Below are 19,276 nucleotides of genomic sequence, written 5' to 3' on the forward strand. Positions count from 1 at the left end.
TCGACTCGGGATACTTATAAGATACTACCATGATTTTTTCAGATTTTTTGGTCCAAAAATAAATTAGACCAAAAACCGGCCTTACCGACCCTCCCCCTTTCATCAAATGTTGTCAAAGTATCAATGTAAGCACTTCAAAATTTTATAATGCACAGTAGAGGTTGTACCAAGTTGCTCCTTGCAGATCGAAACACAATCATCTCAGATTAACGTAAGATTACAAAGAAATTTATTAAAATTACAGATATATCATTATAATCACCAATATAATTGAAGATGACGGTCCAGAATAATACCAGAGTATGAACATTGCTCATCTTTTTTAATCAGAGGAAAAACTGATTGCCGTATCAATAAAGAATTTTATTTATGAGATAACTAAGAAAAAATTCAATGATTCATTAGCTTATATAATGTTTCATATAGTCGTTATCTTTTAATTACAAGACGTCAAATATGTCCTTCCAAGATAATTGGATATAATAAAATTGAGTTTTAAGAGCAGTTTGTTAAAAAATGTCTTCAAATTTAAGCCTCTATTTGTCCAATCTTTCACGTTTTAGGCAAAGCTGGTTTTCACATGGCAAAGTTATGTAATATCGACTATAACGAACGCTTTAAAACTTTGCAAAACTAACCTTAATTTTTGGAAATATATTAATCCAATTAAAATAAGGTGTTCAAGCCAGGTGTTTAGCGATTTTGAGCAATAAAATTCAAAGTCTTTTACAGATTTACCACGTCAATAAATAAAGTTTTTCCAGTCTTGAATTTTTTAACAGATAGTGATAAATCCATTTGCTTTATCTGTAAAGTTATTATTACCAACTATTTACTTTTCATAAATATTAATTAATTCATCTTTAAAATCCTTGTGATTCTTTGAAACCTTTTGATAAGGTATCGAGAGTCTCAAATTGTTTTTTCATAATTGTCGATTATTACTCAATCTCAAATCAGTTCATAAACTGAATCTACATAATTCTTGCATAACAATATCGTGCGATAAAGAAAAAAGTAAAAAAATTCAAAAGATATTGCTCTTCCTGAAACCCAATAATCTTTTGACCAACTTAATGACTTTTGAACACCCTGCTTAGAGAAATTTACATTTTTTCAGTAATCTGACATCCTTACAAAACCAACTTCGAAGTGACATTTATGCCAGTTTCCTTGGAAGGGTGTTAGATATTTGAACCATTTCCTACTTAGGTAAATCGAAAACATTTTCAGCAGACAGATTCTCTTTACCAATTAACTTTTCAAATAACTGGGAGACTGCAAGAGTAATTTGCTGAAGATCCCCTTGATTACTCAGTAGATCAAAAATTTATTGGTTTCTAAAAACTTGATTACTGAGATTTTCTTACGATGTTCGGACATTATCGTTTTTGTCATTGTGTTGATAAAAATATTATTGTTTACAATGAAATTGATAATTTCTAATAGCTTTCAATTTATCTCAATCGCATTTATAACAATATTAGCAAAATTTATATATTTTCAAATAGGTATAAGTTAATTTAAATTTACTAGAAGCAATATCATTCAGTTTTACGAATATAATTCTTTGCAATCAAAATAATTTTGTCGCAGGAACGTAACTCGCCAGATTTTGTTCACTTTGCTCATTTTCCGGAAACCACTATGACCTGATTCATTTAGGAATGTGAACAAAGTTTATACTCTTTTATTATCTATGAAAAATTGTGTGTATACATTTCTTAGGGCAACTGAAATAAAATAATGATGCAAGCTGGCAAGCCCAAAGAAGAGATATTCTTAATTTAAAAATTTTGAATCTAGGAATTTTTTTATTCAAACAGTCAATAATTAAAATCTATAATATAGAAGCTTTCGATACTTATAAATCAAAAATTTTTTTTAATTAAATGCCGTCGGCCTGCAAAATTTCATATCCTAAACGATTATAAACTGAACAGTTTAAAGATTTCTTGTTTAAAAGCACCAAAATACGCTAGGCTATCATTATTAGTGCTCTAAAAATAGGAATGTATAAACAAATTTGTATAGTTTCAACATTATATCATTTCAATAAATTTTTATTTAGCAACTTGAAACATTGAATAAACCCAATTTTTAGCTTGAGACTATTTAACATAGAAATGTAGTTATTAATATTTAAATAAGCTCTAAATCTATAAACGTGGGAGTGCATAAAATCCCACCCAAATCGCGAACTCTGCTTTCTGACTCACACATGTACCATCTTAAAACTCCTTTTTATTGAAATACGGCTGCCTGCTGGACAATCCCTAATTTCTTCTGAGTTCAATTCTTGAACCGAGCCGTTGTACATGTTTAGTTTTGCCCTTTTTCCGCGTACAGTAACAGTTGACTCTGTAATAGGTTTATATATTGCACGAAAAACATATTGAGTGTCTAATTTTTTCAATATTGCAAAGATGTCACCATTGGACGTTGATAATACATATTGCTCGTCAGTGGGCATGGGCTTAAGAAACATATTACGTCCTTTCAATCGAATTGGTGTGTTAAGAGGAAAAGTATATTTTCGAAGTTCGAATAAACACTTTGGATTCCTGTGGGGAATAAATCGAAGAGTTTTAAGTTGTTCAGGTGTACATCCAAACAAGAGAGGAACATGTTGCTTGGCACGAGGAGACCTGGACCTATCACGAAGAGGAGGCTCGGCTGGTAGAGATCTGGTAAAAGATGGTCTGGCAAGAGGAAGCATCCTTTCTGGAGAATGTCTTTCAGCAGAATAAGAAGGTCTGCAACGAGGTACACCAGGAATAGGGGCGCCATTAGGTAAGCATTCAAACTCTAAACTCCATTCTGCAACAAGAAACAATAGATTACATTATGTCATATACACTCAAACTCCAAAGATAGGAGATGTTCGGGAATCGGGTACTCCAAAGATGCGGTCGTGAAAGGGGCTCTTAAGGCCTATTCAGACTAGCCGTTTTCGGTTGAGGTTCGCCGGTTCTCGGTTGCCGGTGTAGCTCACGCATGCGCGATTCATATATTAAAGTGACGTAAGTGACGAGCAGCAAGCTCGAAAAACAACTGTCAAACCTCGTGGCTTTAACGAGCGCTCTCATTCGCTACGGTTGCGAAAGGCACGGTTGAAATTGGAATCGAACCTAAATGTTCGAACCGAACCTAAATGTTCGAACCGAACCGGAACAGGGACCGAGTACGCGTTGATTGGCCGATATTCCAGCCGGACCGGCAAACTGCAACCGAGAACGGCTAGTTTGAATCAGTGATCCCAGATCTGAAACGAGATGTGGTCCAATACTACGACAGGGCTATGTCCGTGTGAATATAGTAGGAGACGATAGACATGCCTGGATTGCGCGCGCAACCGATTTCTCCTCTTTGAAAACTCGAAGTTGCACGATTGCCGGTCGGAAAACTTCGGCGGTTCTATTTATATCTCTATTCTCTATCCGCTTTGAAATAAAATAAAGAGATTGGAATTTTAATATTTCCAGGTTTTGATGCTGGCGATTTTCACGATTTGAATACTTCGCGCGCCTCATTATATGCGCATAGTTTGTGGTTACGTTATTGCAAGTATAAAATATAAATGATATAAATATTAATTCTATTATATACATAAATATATACATACATTATTAATGATAATGTTATAATTATGTTATATTATAATAGTCTTATTTATATCTTGACCCGCATTTTAAAAAAAATAAAGAAATTTCGAAATTATAAAATTTGTTTATGAGAATCATTTGGAATTAAATTATTACAACCTACAGCTTCCTAGAATTTGGTTATATTATATTTTTTCAGGACTACGTGGGACTTCGATTTTTAAGATTTAAAGTTGCTAGCAATTTCAAAAAGTTTTAATACAACATTTTGTGCTAGTTAGTACTTATAATTTGTAACTGTTTTATTTTTTAGTTAAAATTTCAACTGCTTGGCTAAAATTTAAACTTATTTGTAAAAAAATCAGTTTTTGGTTAAAGATTGTTAATTTCAGTTAAAAAAATCATCTTTCTGGATGAAAATGTAACTATATTGTCAGAAATTTGTTTTTCTCTTCTTTTTTAATTAAAAATTCAATTATTTTGATAGTAAGTTAATTTCTAACATTTTCTATTCGTAAACTCAAATTTTTATCTATAAATAACAATGCAAAAATATTTATCTGGAACAAGTTGAAATACAAATAATTTAACTTTTATTTTTAAAAGGTTTTATTTAAAAAATGGGCTTAATCGTTCAATTTTTATTGTTCCGAACTGAAATTCGCTTGAAGTTATGTCATTTTTAACCTTGAAAATAATAACTTAATTTATATTTTTTAACCAGAAATCTCTAAAATGTTAATGTCATAAAAATTTTAAATTGGTAATTTCGTATTTAACATAATTTGATAAAAAAATTGTAAAATTAAAAGGTGTTCTGAATTGAATTAGAGATCCATTGTTTCTTCTGCTTCGACCTTTGGTTGATATAATATATAGTTTCCGGTTTAGAAGGTTTTGAACCGGAACCAACAAGATGTAGGTTTCTTCCAGTGGATAAGATTCCACTTTGTACTTCATTTATTTTTATTATCAAGAAATTTTTCTCAATTATTATCCAGATTAGCGAATTTAAAAAACCAGAGAATTTCTCTCATTAGTTGTAGAAAATGTGGTATTATCCCTCCACACCTAGAAATATGATGTGCCCTCTCCAGCTTACTAAAGATAACCTACAAAATTTGCTACATTTTACGTCACTCTTATACGTATTCTCACCAAACTTTGTTTAGGTATAACCGTTTAATTTTTAATTTTTTTATGTTTTAAACTTTTTCTTCTAACTTTATACCACGCTGATAATTAAAAATGTTGGCTCTGAATGTTTATATATTAATCGTTTCATTTATACCTTAATTTTTTAAAAATTTGCGTTTTACAATAAAGTTTTGTGTTTTTCAATAGGCTTGATAAAGGACTATATTTTGTCCGAAAAGTCGCCAAGTTTTTTCAAATTCAAACTCGTGTTTTCTATTTCTTGGACCTTCTAAACCGGAAGCTATATATTATATGGATGAGAGATTTTTCTGAAAAATTATCATTCAGATCTGAGACAAGGAATTCTACAAAATAATTAAAATTATGAGTTAGCACATGCAAATTTGAAAAAATAAGTATAATCAGGGTAACTTCTAATAGAATTAATGTAACATATGATTAACCATATATGATATTATAATTATAATAATATCATCTCAATAGATATTAATATTAGCATTAATATTAATTAGCTGTAAATGATTGTATTAGATTTTTAAGCGTTTGAAGTTAAATTTATCTATTTAACCGAACAAATTTTTGGTTCAGTAGAGAAATCAAACGCTTCAAAACTTCAGCACGATCATTTAAGCTAATTAATATTAACATTAATATAATTATAATATCGAAGAAAATAGTGATATAGAGAGCTTCGTTTTATTGGAAAATTTAAGAGAGCAGAAGAACTTTGTAAAAACTTGTAAAAGTATACAATGAAGGAAATAAATTCTATTCTCTTCTATATATAATTATAATATCACATACTTAATTATACCATATAATTAATTTTCATTATGTACAGTAATATACACAAAATATAAAGTATACAATACAATGGACACAATATAATATACAAAAAAATATTAATCACGGTATTAATGTTCGGCTATTGCATATGTATTTGTATTTTTAAAATGCGCGAAGTATTCAAATCATGAAAAACGCTAGCATCGAAACCAGGAAATATTAAAATCCCAATCTCTTGACCTTATTTCAAAGCGGATAGAGAATATAGATAAAATAGAACCGCCGAAGTTTTCCGATCGGCAATCATGCACCTTCGAGTTTTCAAATTCAGAAGAGGAGAAATGGGATGCGCGCGCAACCCAGTCATGTATTCGTTTCCAACTATATTCACACGGACATAGCCCTATCATAGTATTGGACTACATCGCGTTTCAAAGCTGCCAGATCGTGGATGAAATTTACCCCCACCATACCTACCGTTTGAGAGCCGCAAACCAGAAGGTGCATGAATACCACTGCGAGTTCATGTGTAAGCCGAAAATGCACGATCCGACTTGTGTTTCGCGTGATTCTTCATTTCATGCATGAGTCGATTTTGAGGTTATGCTTTAGGTGTGTGTAGTATAAATATTATTACTATTATACATATTATTAATGGAATGGAAGCTTCTAATGTGTCCCCTAAGGGTTTACATTTTTCTTACACCTTCTCTATTCATTTACACACCCTCCACACACTTACTTGGTGGTGGAAGGGGGACCTACAGTATAAGGTGGGTTCCGAACCACCAAGAGCAACAGCCTTAAGTACTTAGAGAAAACCTTTTTCTCTAGAGGTACAGTTCCCACGACTCTCCGGAGATGAACAACTCCCTTGCTAGGCTAGTGTTCGCTGCATGGGCCACCGAGACTCTTCCAGAGTGCGAGGCGGGAATCGAACCCGCAAGCCGAAGGAGTGGGTCCAAGGCCTACGCTTTAGCCCCCACGACCATCGTCCCACTCTACATATTATTAATGTTAATATTATAATGATCAAATATAACATTAATTTCAATTAATAGTTGACTAACTTTAAACAGAAATAGTGAAACTTTCAACTCAAACAATTAGTTTTCACATAAATTGTTGAAATTAATTGAAAATTCCTTGAAATGTTTTAAAATATCCTAAAAAAGTTTAATTCCTTTAAAATCTCTTGAAATTTTTTAAAGCTCTTGAAAATTTATTGCATATGTAAAAATACCCTAAAATATTTTAAAACCTTTAAAATCTCATTTTAAATAATTGTAATCAATTGAAAATTCCTTGAAATCTATTGAAATATATTAAAATATATCAAATCCTTTAAAATCTCATATTGAATTACTGTATTCAGTTGAAAATTCCTTGGCGTCTTTTAAAACTTCTTCAAATATTTAAAATCCTTACAAATCTTTTAAAAGCTCTTGAAATTTTTTGAACTCTTGAAATTATCTTGAAATTTAAAAAAATGAAATATTTCAAATCCGGTAAAAGCTCATACTAAATTATTAAAATCATTTAAAAATTCCTTTATATCTATTAAAATATCCTAAAATATATCAAATCCTTTAAAATCTTTCGAAATCTCGTGCAAATTCCTTGAAAATTTAAAAATACCCTAAAATAATATATATATATATATATATATATATATGTGTGTGTGTGTGTGTGTGTGTGTGTGTGTGTGTGTATAATTTTATAATTATAGACAAAAATCGTTTTAGAAATAGTTAAATTTTGATTCGAGTAATTTCTATTAAAACTTTAATTTAATAGTTCAACTAATCTACAAAAAGTTAAATTTTTAATGTATTAAAATTTTTCTGTTTTCTAAACTTCAGTCTGAAATAATTTCACTTATAGAGGGTCCAATTGAAAAACACACATACGTACTTACTTCTTCAAAACTATAATCTACAAATATTTCATTATTCAACGTTTTGAAACTGTTTTCTTTTTTAAATTTCAATCTGAAGCTGTACAAAATTTCAAGAGATTTCAAAAGATTTTTAGGAATGTTAAATATTTCGGGATGTTTTAAGAGATATCAAGGAATTTTCCATTTATTTTCATAATATACAGGAATTTCACAGAATTAAAAAATGTTTAGAAAGCTTATTTTTTTTTAATTTCAAAGTAATTTAGAAATTCTAAACAAAAGTCCTAGGCATTTCAAAAGATTTTGAAAGATTTTCAGAAATTTGAGAAAATTTTAAAGATTCCAAGAAATTTTTATTAATTACAGTAACTCAATATGATATTTAGAAGGATTTTGAATATTTCAGTAAATTTTCAAATTTTCAAGGAAATTTCAAGAGCTTTAAAAATTTTCAAGAAATTTAAAAAATTTTTAAATATTTGTAAATATTTTGAAAGATGTCAAGTAATTTTCAATTTATTTTTATAATTTCAAGGAATTTCAAAGAATTTTAACAATTTTAGCAGAGTTTTTTTTAAGTTCCAAAGTACCCAGAAGGCACGTTCAAGTCAAAAGGCGTCATTTGAACGTTTCAAAAACTGTCTTTAGTCAGACCAAAAAATGTTCTAAAAATGCTTTATGTTCGAAATACATCTTTAAAGCTTCTGTAACATTGTATGTTTATGTGAAAGTTATATGGACTGACTTAGGACATTTTTAAGCCGTTTTAAAGATGTTATTTAACGCGTGTGCTCACTGGGTACTTTGGAAATCTTTAAAAGGAGTCTAGGTGTTTAAAAATATATTGAAGGTTTTGAAATACTTGAGAGTATTTAAAAAGGTTCCAAAGAATTTTTAATTGATTACAGTAATTAAATATAAGATTTTAAAGAATTTGATATATTTCAGGGTATTTTTAAAATTTCAACGAATTTTCAAGAGCTTTAAGAATTTCAAGAGATTTCTACAAATTTTTAAGCATTTTAAATATTTGAGGATGTTTTAAAAGATGTCAAGGAATTTTCATCCTATTTTTCTAATTTTAAGGACTTTCAAAGAATTTTAAAGAAGTAGTTTAAAAATCCCTAAAAAAGGTCAAGCTATCTCAAAATATTTTGAAGGTATTGCAATAATTGAGAGTGTTTTAAAATTTCCCTAGGAATTTCCAATTGATTACTGTAATTTAATATGAGATTTTGAAAGATTTGATATATTTTATGATACTTTAATAGATTGCAAGCAATTTTCAAGAGTTTTCAAAATATTTATAAGGACTTTAAATATTTGAGGATGTTTAAAAAGATTTCACTGAATCTTTAATTCATTTTTATAATATAAAGGTATTTCAAAGAATTTTAATAATTATAGCAAGGTTGTTTTAAAAAACTCCAAAGTACATTAAAAATCTTTAAAAGATGTCAAGATTTTTCAAAATATTGTAAAGATTTCGAAATATTTGAGAGTATTTAAAAATGTTCCAAGGAATTTTTAATTGATTACAGTAATTTAATATGAGATTTTAAAAGATTTGATACATCTTAGGATATTTTACTAAATTCCAAGGAATTTTCCATTGATTTCAATAATTTAATATGAGATCTTAAAGGATTTAAATATTTAAGGGTATTTTTTAAATTGCAAGGAATTTTCGAGAGTTTGAAAAATTTCAAGAGATTTTTAAGGATTTAAATATTTTTGTATGTTATAAAACATTCAAGAAATTTACAATTATTTTCAATAATTTAAAGCAATTTCAAAGAATTTTAACTATATTTTTTTTAATTTTTCTGGTCGAAAGTGGAACTGCTTCGTTAAAAATGTAGTTTTTTTTGTTGTGCAAAGTTCATGTGTTTGATTAAAAATGCCTTTTTCCGTATACAATTCAGCCTTTTGGATACAAATATAACTTTTTGTTTAAAAATTTTAATATTTTGTTTAAAACAAATTTAACCATTTTTTTTTTAATCAACTATTAGTCAACTATTAGTTAAAATTAATGTTATATTTGATAATTATAATATGTATAATAATATTCATACTATAAACACCTGAAAAACATAACCTCAAAATCGACTCATGCATGAAATGGAGAATTACGCGAAACATTAAATTCGCCAATTACTTCCATTTCTTTCAAATGGAGATCGAGACATAAATAGTAGACCACCGAAGTCTTCCGAAGCTTTCAGATCGGCAATCATCGTACAGCAGAAAAAAGAAGTCGAATCGTGCATTTTCGGCTTACACACGAACTCGCAGTGGAAATCATGCACCTTCCGTTTTGCGGCTCCCAAACGGTAGGTATGGTGGGGTTAAATTTCATCCACGATCTGGCAGCTCTGTCTCGTTTCAGATCTGGGGCACGTCGAATAAAAGGCAGTGCGCACTTACTCGCCCCTCTATCTAAAATAGGGCAGGGGGAGAGAAGAAAAAATTAATCTTGCTCCTTTGGCGTCAGGACGCTTGTATCTGTCGAGCACTCGTATCTTGCTCTCGATTCTTGCTCTTTTCTTCAGAAGTCCTGCTAATTTGAGTTCTTTTGAGGACTTTTACTCTTTAAGTATTCCTAAACATGGAATCACGCTGGGCTTGAAAAGTTTCCCGATGTGCTAACTATTCTGTGGATAACTGTGCCTAATTTAAAACCAAAATTTCTGTAAACTGTTTAGTTTGTCACTGTTCCTTCAACTTACCTACTTTTATTTGAATTATTGTGTCCTCAATAACAACGGATTAACATGTGAATATTGTCAGTGATTTCGTTCACCAGTACCAGTGTTAGTGTGTTTTCTGTGATTTTCAAATTGAGATTAATCTTTTTTGGTCCTTTGAGCCGGATTTGGTGATCGAATTTAAAATGAAAGTGCGCCACATCGAAAATCACATCGACGCGCAAACGTCTGATATGGATTTTATCGCGAGTGTAGTGGGGAAACTAATGAATGTTGGGACTTCGAGCATTTCGTCACACCGAGTTGAAACCCGCAGGAGTGCTCTCAAGGAAGCTTGGGTGAAGTTCTCAGTGAATCATGACGCCATCATTATTGCTGTGAGACAGCTTGATTCACGGGAGAAGCAGGGTTTGCTAAAAAAAATGCGTACTTCGAAGAAAACATGTTCAAAACAACGCAGGAAGACTATCTCGAAGCACTCGAAAAGATGAGCGCTCTATTGGAACGTATCCGTGAAAACAGAATCAGGTCGCCGTCGGTACAGTCAGTATCACAAGCTTCTGGCTTCTCAGTAATGTTAGGGTATGATCCGCTCCTTCCCTAGCTGAATCTACCAACTTTTGATGGATCGCCGTCCGAATGGCTTCTATTCAAGGATCTTTTTGATTCAATGGTGATTTCAAACACCAATTTATCACCTATTTAGAAGTTGCATTATCTGAAGCAAAGTCTAAAGGGCACTGCGGCTCATCTTTTGAAGAACACGGTACTGACTACTGATAACTTTCGGAAGGCCTGGGATTATTTCGTTTCCTTCTACGAGAATAAACATTTATTAGTTAAGACAGCCTTGCATTCTTTATTGAATATAAAAAGAATGACAAAAAAATCAGCAACTAAGCTGGAGAGCCTATACACAATCATAACTCAAATTTACCGCACTTTGGAAACCCCTGGCCGACCAATCCACACATGGGATGATGTTCTTGTTTTCATAGGTGTCCAGCGTTTGGATTCCGAATTAGTTAGACAAAGTTGTTGACACTTCAAATAGTAGAGAAATCACGAAGACTGGGATTTCAATCTAATCAGCCGTCAGTTAACGCCCATATAGTTTCTGGAAATCAAGCTACGAGTACTTCCAGCACATGCGGAATTTGTTCTTTGGATCACTGTGCCGGTCATTGTTCAGAATATCTGAATCAATCAGTTCAACGAAGGCTAGAAATCATTCCAAAGAAAAATCTATGTTTTAACTGTCTTGGATGACATTGAGTGTCCGCATGTCGTTCTACAAGGCGCTGCAATAAATGCGGGAAGGAGCATCATTCTTCCATTCATAAAAGTAGCTCAATCGACGAGCATTAATTTTCAACTTCAGATTCAAACGTCCAAGTTAAATGTGCAGCCGTAAATCAGATCTCATCGCCACATCGGATTCTTCTAGCTACCGTTCAGCTGATCGTGATTTCGAGCAGGCGAGAGCGGATGAAAGTTCGAGCACTTCTCGATTCAGATTCACAAATATCCCTCATCACTGAGAAATTGGCTCAATGTCTTCACTTGTCTAGACAACAATCATCATTAAAGGTGAAGGGAGTTGGTGCTGTGAACACAGGACAAACGAGAGGCTCTGTTACAGTCAAGCTGACATCTCATTTCAAGTCCTCATCGGAATGCATCATCACTGGTCAAGTTCTTCGACAACTTACAGCATCGTTTTCATTTATCGATACCAGCAACGTCAATTGGTCGCATTTGAAAGGCTTCAATTTGCAGACCCTGATTTTCAATCACCTGGTCATGTAGACGTCATCATTGAAGCTGACTTTTATGGTCAAGTCATCGAAGTAGGTCGTCGTAAAGGCGCAGCTAATGCTCCAAACGCACAAGCCGCAATTTCCGGATGGGTACTTTTTGACCGATCAGAAATCTGTTTATCTTCATCTGAAGTTCAAAGCTGTCACTTATCTATCGACGAAGAACACAGCGAGGTGCTTCAGAAATTTTGGAAACTAGAAGAGACACCACCTACATCAAGGACAATTCTGTCAATGTAAGATAAAGAGTGCAAAGACCATTTTAAAATCACAGACTCAATGAGATCTTACATACAGGAGCTAAGTTTCAGACTGGGTATATCAACGTGTTACTCTGGTTTCGTCAGTTCCGTTATGTCTTCACATCGGATGTCGAAAAAATTCTTTGGAGTAACCAACCTGCTGAAATTCTCACATATCAGCTGACTACAGTCACATATAGATTAGTCTGTGCTCCTTTTCTTGCCCTTCGTACCATGCAACAACTCATCGAGGATGAAGGTTCTAAGTTTCCTTCAGCTATCGCCCCATTAAGTAAAGGCAGATATGTGGATGACATCTTCGTAGGAGCTGATTCAATCAAGCAAGCCCAGGAGATTGTTCAGCAGACAATCGGCCTCTGTTCGGCGGGCGATTTTCCTTTGCAGAAATGGATAAGAAACGATCCAGACGCTCTTCAAGATATACATGCTCATAAGCAAGTCTTTTCGGAATCTGTACTCATTGATCAAGATGCTATATCCACGCTCTTGGAATGAGTTGGAATCCAACTACTGATTCATTTCATTTCATCTGGTCAATCTCACTACTCAAGGAAACAACTGAACGAACCGTACCTTCTACAATTACTCGACTCTTCGATCCCCTCGGATTTCTATCATCGATTTTAATCAACGCCAAAATCCTCATCCAAGAGCTTTGGTCAAAAAACCTAGAATGGGATGACTCTTTACCAGCTCAGTTGTACGACAAATGGACGTATTTTCTGCAGCAAATTCAAGAGCTTCCTACATTATCATTCTCTCGATGGCTTGGAATAACATCACAGAATTCCATCGAGATTCATGGCTTTTCTGATGCATCTCAACAAGCTCTGGCTGCTGTTGTATATCTTAGGTCCATTGACCAGGATGAGAAAGTTCATACTTCACTCATTTGTTCTAAGACGAAGGTAGCACCACTTAAAAGGCTGACTATTACTCGACTTGAGTTGTCTGCAGTTGTGCTCCTCACGAAGCTAGTTCATCATATCGTGCAATTCTTGAACCTTGACAAAGCACCAGTACATCTTTGCACTGACTCAGCCAGCGTCTATACTTGGATCAGCAATCATACTTCGCGATTGAAGGAGTTTGTTCACAAACGAGTATGCTTCATTCAAGAAGCAGTTCCCACAGCAAAATGGCATTATATACCGGGCAATGAAAATCCTGCTGACTGTTTTACTAGAGGTTTGACTCCAAGTCAATTGTCTTAACATCACATCTGGTGGACCGCTCCAGACTTACTGCAGGAACCCTCTTCATCATGGCCGAAGAGGTTCGAAGCTCCTTCTGTTGATACCAATCTTGAGAAGCGTCCTGTTTAATCTACCTCAGTTACTGTGAGTACTGCCAGCACCTACTGGAATCTTTTCGATAAGTATTCGAGTTTGACTCGACTCCTACGTATCACGGCTCTCTGCAAGCGACTTATCCTCCGCCTCAAGAAGAAAGCGGAACCACTTTCAAACGCTCCACTTACAACTCAGGAATTAAAACAAGCAAAACATCACTGGCTCCACGTGACTGTACTGAATTCCTTCGGTGGTGAATAAAAGTTGCTAGAAAAAGGTGATTCATTACCAAGAGCTTATCGTCTTTCTCGCCTTACACCTTTTATCGACATCCAATGACTTCTACGACTAGGATGAAGACTACAAGCATCAGTTATTCCGTGGAATACTAAGCATCCGCTTATTTTACCGAGAAACTCTATATTTACACAATTAATCATCCGGAATTCTCATTTCCGTACTCTCCACGGAAAAACTCATGATATTTTGACATTTATTAGAAAAGAATTCTGGATTCTTGCCGGACGAGGTCCAGTTAGTTTCTACATCTGGAAATGCGTTAGATGCACAAGATTTCGCCAGAAACGAGCTTAGCAGTTAATGAGACAACTGCCTGTACATCGAGTCACACCTTCCCGTCCATTCCTTCATTCTGGAATAGACTACGCGTGACCTGCGAATCTCAAAACTTGGAAAGGACGGGCGGCTCGCACTTGTAAGCATACATTGCGGGACCAATCTAAAGGGAGCAGACGCAGAACTCTGAGCTTTGTTTTCTTCGTCCTCAAACGAGCTTGGGAAACTCGCATCTCTCCTGGCCAATCGCGGAACTGAATGGCTATTTAATCCACCAGCAGGTCCTCATTTCGGCGGAAAATGGGATTCCGAATCAGTTTGGATTCCGAATCAGTTAGACAAGGTTGTTGACACTTCAAGCAGTAGAGAAATCACGAAGACCGGGATTTCAATCTAATCAACCATCAGTTAAGGCCCATGTAGTTTCTGGAGATCAAGCTACGAGTACTTCCAGCAAATGCGGAATTTTTTCTTTGGATCACTATGCCGGCCATTGTTCAGAATATGTGATTCAATCAGTTCAACGACGGCTAGAAATCATTTCAAAGAAAAATCTATGTTTTAACGTGAATCGAAGACATCGATTGATTCTGAGTTTCTTACGAGCGAAAACAAAAGCGTTTACCATTTTCAAAGAGTTGTCTTGAGTTTCTGGTTACTTCTCAAAGCTTTTCTACAAGTCGAGTCTAATAAACATTCTTTTTTTTATGGTTAAATTCTTGGTCGAGACTCATACCCGCTTCTAACTTAATGCTTCTGGACGAGTTCACCCGCCTTCACAATGTTCGGCAATTTCTCTCCCTTGTCTGGCTTTAGATACCCCGCTCAGCCTACAAGGCAACCTTGTGAATCCTTCAGAAGTTTTTTTTTTTGAGGACTCTTGTTCTTTTCTTGAGAAATCCCGCTAATTTGAGTTCTTTTGAGGAGCTTTACTCTTTGAGTATTCCTAAACATGGAATCACGCTGATCTTGAGAAGTTTCCAGATTTGCTGACTATTTTGTGAGTAACTGTGCCTAATTCGAAAGCAACATTTCCGTAAACTGTTTAGTTTATCACTGTTCCTTCAACTTACCCACTTTTATCTGGATTATTGTGTCATCAATAAAAACGCATTAACATGTGAAGAGTGTCAGTGATTTCGTTCACCAGTACCAGTTTTAGTGTTGTTTTGTGTGATTTTCAAATTGAGACTAATTAGTTAGGAAGAACGAACAGAAATTGACAGTTTAGAATTATCTGCAGACAGTGTTCGTAATTAACTTTGACAAAACAATGTGTCATAGCAAAAGCTTATGCTCTCTCTGAAGTTCACAAGCCTAATTTAAATTGGAGACTAATTGTTTATACTGTCGGTTCTTTCACTTACAATGTATCGAAGTATGTTTGAAATATTCTGAAGGCAGTTTATATTCAGGCTAGTTCGTTTGTCAAAAATAGTTGGGAACTTTTTAAGATTGTTAAAAAAATATTAATGTAACAAAACCTCATTTAATAGTTTTTTTTAGATTTTGTGTCCATGTTTAACAGCATCCTACTTGATCTTGCTTTAGATTGCATTGCACAAAGATATAATTTAAATCATAATTTAACAAAAATAGTAGAAAATTAATTTCTAATTCTTAAGAGAACGATTTTTATTGGCTCTGTGTTCTCCTTTAGAAACAAATGTTATAAACAAATTTCGGGTTGTCCTATGGGTTCACCCTTGCCCCCCATTTGTTTCAGGTTTAGGCTTACAAGATATTAAAAAAAAGCTTCACAATTATTAGAGTTCACACGTGTTTTGTACAGACGTTATATCGATGACATTTTAGCTGTAGTTTCTACTGACCAGATTGAAGTTTTCTTAAATGCATTTTATAGTATCAAAGATTGTATAAATTTTAACCATACATGCAAGATTAATTATGTTATAAAATATCCTGATTTGCAAATTATAAAAACTCAAAATGGTAACTTATTAACAAATTGTTACAAAAAACCTTCTTGGTCTAGTAGATACTTAAACTATAATTCTCATAATTTCTTCAGTCACAAAATTTGTTCAATGAAATGTTTAGTAGACAAATGTATTAAATTAAGTCATTTAAAATTCAGAAAAGAAAATTTTAATTAATTAAAAACAACTTTAGTACATAATGACTATCCGTTTAAGTCAGTAAACGACATAATTACAAAATGCATTCATGAGATTTAAAATAACAGTAATAAAAAACAAAACAAATACCAATCGATTGATACTTACAATAGATTTAATTTAAATGCTACCTTACCTTACATTCAGGGTTTATCTGAATCGTTAAGGAATTAACTTTAAAAAATTTTGTTCTTAACGTTTATTTTAAAAACACAAATACTTTAAATATTTATTTGTTGAAGAAGAAGAACAGAAAATTGATCTGGTTTTATTTATTTGATTATCTGTAAATGTTGCAATAAAGCTTATACAGGTGATTTTGGCCGGAGATTGAAAACCAGAATTTCTGAACACAAAAGAGATTGTGAAGTTGAGAATTTTAACACAGGTTTGTCACAACCTTCTTGGAATTTTAATTATTATTTTGATTTTGATTTCAAAAATATTAAAACCGGAGGTGAGTATAAAAACAGTTGCACGGGGGCCGCGGGGTCAGCGGCTGTCACTCAGGCAAGCACTCAGGCGTAAACAAACAAAAACACTAATTGTAAAAATATAAATATTTAGATTACAATTTTTCTATAAAGGTACACATGGATTTTTTGCTTAATTTTATTTTAATTTATGTTTCAAATCATTATACAATTATGTATTAAATAATGGCTTATTTTCAAAAGATTGAGTTCTTCACGAAATACATAAATTTTTAAATAAATATCTACAATTTCATTGGTCACCTTTAATTTGACCTTGACGATGATCTTGAAGTTCATCTCAAGTTCCAGTTTTTTTTTAATAGCAATCTAATTATACCTGTTATCTGTTAGATCACAAACGCCATTCTTGTCCTTCGCAGATATTTTCATTCGATAAGATTCAGCCTCAAGAAATAAAATTTAGTTACAAAGTCCATGAAAACACATGACGTCGTACGTCTAATCTTTTACGTTTTAGGCAAAGCTGTGAAGAATCTCTTAATATAAATTATTAATTACTAGGTTTATTCACAGAAAGATTGATTTTATTTTTGTCGGGTGTATCATGGTAGATTGTTTCTATGTGAAAAAATACTCTCTTAATTTTTTCAGATCTTCAAAAGCGTCTAATTGAAAAAGCAAATTATATACTGCTGGATACATTAATAAAATATATGATTTCTTGAAAACAGACAAGTAGAAGAGCATAATTGTATCCCATTGCAATTTGACCTTGAATTTGACCTTCAAAGTCATTTCAAGGTCAAATTAAAGAAATGCGGTATTCGGCCACTCCTTTACAGAAATATATTCTGTTTTCAATAAAAGGACCCTGAATTAACTTCGCAGAATTGTGTTGGGAAGAAAAACGATCTTTCAAATACTTTTTATTGCTTCAAACAAACTGTATCAACATATGCACTGTTCAAAGCTGAATATCTGTTTATACAATTTCTTTAAAACTGAAAAAAATTAATTGTAACATTAATTGTACAGTATTTTGTATATAAGATGCTACTACACTTATTTCGATTGATCCAAAGTTTATTTTCATTGTATGATAAAGATTAAAAAATAGATTTGTACAAATTTCCATTTTACTCACTTTATTTGTTGATGCAAAAGTGTATTAAAAATTAATTATATAATTTTTTTGGATACAAAAAAATCCAAATCGATTAATAATTATTGGCTTCAGGTTGTTTTAAATTAAATGTTCTTGATTATAAACAAAATTATTGTGATAAAAATTAGCCGTAAATTTTTGTCTTTTTTATTTATATTTTTCATAAGCTTTTCTAGGCTTCCCAAATTTTCAATTCATTTTTCTTAAATTTAAGGATAACACATTTTTTATTTATCTGATCTAAAGGAAAATATTGCTCCTCTTGCAACAATTTCAATTTTCTTTAAAATATTAATATTCTTAATTTCGACCAATTAGAAGAAGAAATAATGTTCATCAATAACTTTTTCAGGAGTTTTATTATTGAAGATATTAACGTTAAACAATTAGCATTGCTGTGTTTTATTATCCATAAGTCTTTTTACTATGTGTTAACAAATTATTTATTAGTAAGTCGCATATAATTTCAGAATAATTGCAAAATTTAATATAAATTTAATGCTCGCAGCCTCTATATCATTTTTTGAGTATATAAAAAATCAGGAGAGTATTTTTACACGTAGAGAAACAAGCTGTCGCTGTAATCATATAATAAATTATTATATTTACCAATAAAATTGAGTAAAACCGTTAACGATATAAACACATAACAAACAATCCTCATATTTTCACATTTGAAGGAAAACTGATAAATTATTTAATAAAGAGTTTGAGTAAGCATTTCACTAATAAAAAGTTCACTACTTTATAAGCCTATATTGTGCATATATTTATTCGTTATCTTTTAGATAATACACGTCGAATATGTTCTTCTGATGTATTTACATTACACAAGACTCAGTTTTAAGGAAAGAAATGTATTCACGAATGATAATTGTTGACAAAGAAATTCTGGCATGCCAGTGATATGATTAATATTGTGAAATAAAAAAAATTTTATTTGAAAAAACAAAATAAACTGTCGACGAAGATATGAAATAAATAAGCTCGAATACATTTAATCCATATTCAGGGTGGCTGTTCTGATCGAAAAAAAATTTCCGTTCATTTTCTGGTTTTTCCCGATTCGCAAAAATCTTTCACGGTCAATTAAATTACAAAATGCGAACTCCAAGGCTAATTTCTCCATTTTAATTATTGAAAAATGAGCAGCAAATTAAAATAATAAAGATGGAACTCTTAATTTTCAAGTTTATAAAATCGAAGTTTAAAAATTTTTCAATTAAAAATGTTTTTATTAAAATTCTCAATAACTTATACCTATAAAATGGACAGTACTAACACTATATCTACGATGCGGAGACCGAAGGAAATTTTTTTTATGAAACTTTAGAAAAGTTTATAAATATTTTAGTTGTTATATTTTACTAAATATTATAAAAGATACATTTTTCAGGAATATCAGTAGCCATTCTAGCGATTAAA

The 19,276-nt window shown here is 32.3% G+C and overlaps 1 protein-coding gene across 1 annotated transcript; it reads left to right on the forward strand.

Annotated features, from left to right (window-relative positions):
- The first annotated feature begins 12,734 nt into the window (after window positions 1-12,734).
- LOC117183071 lies at window positions 12,735-13,457 on the forward strand. Its single transcript, XM_033376227.1, has one exon. The coding sequence runs from the start codon at window positions 12,735-12,737 to the stop codon at window positions 13,455-13,457; it is 723 nt and encodes a 240-aa protein (XP_033232118.1).
- The last annotated feature ends 5,819 nt before the right edge of the window (window positions 13,458-19,276 follow it).

The sequence above is a fragment of the Belonocnema kinseyi genome, chromosome 2 (assembly GCF_010883055.1).
Source record: "Belonocnema kinseyi isolate 2016_QV_RU_SX_M_011 chromosome 2, B_treatae_v1, whole genome shotgun sequence".
Lineage (NCBI taxonomy): Eukaryota > Metazoa > Arthropoda > Insecta > Hymenoptera > Cynipidae > Belonocnema > Belonocnema kinseyi.

Coding starts and splice junctions, on each gene's coding strand:
- LOC117183071 (XM_033376227.1), top strand. CDS start 12,735: ATGAGTTGGAATCCAACTACTGATTCATTTCATTTCATCTGGTCAATC.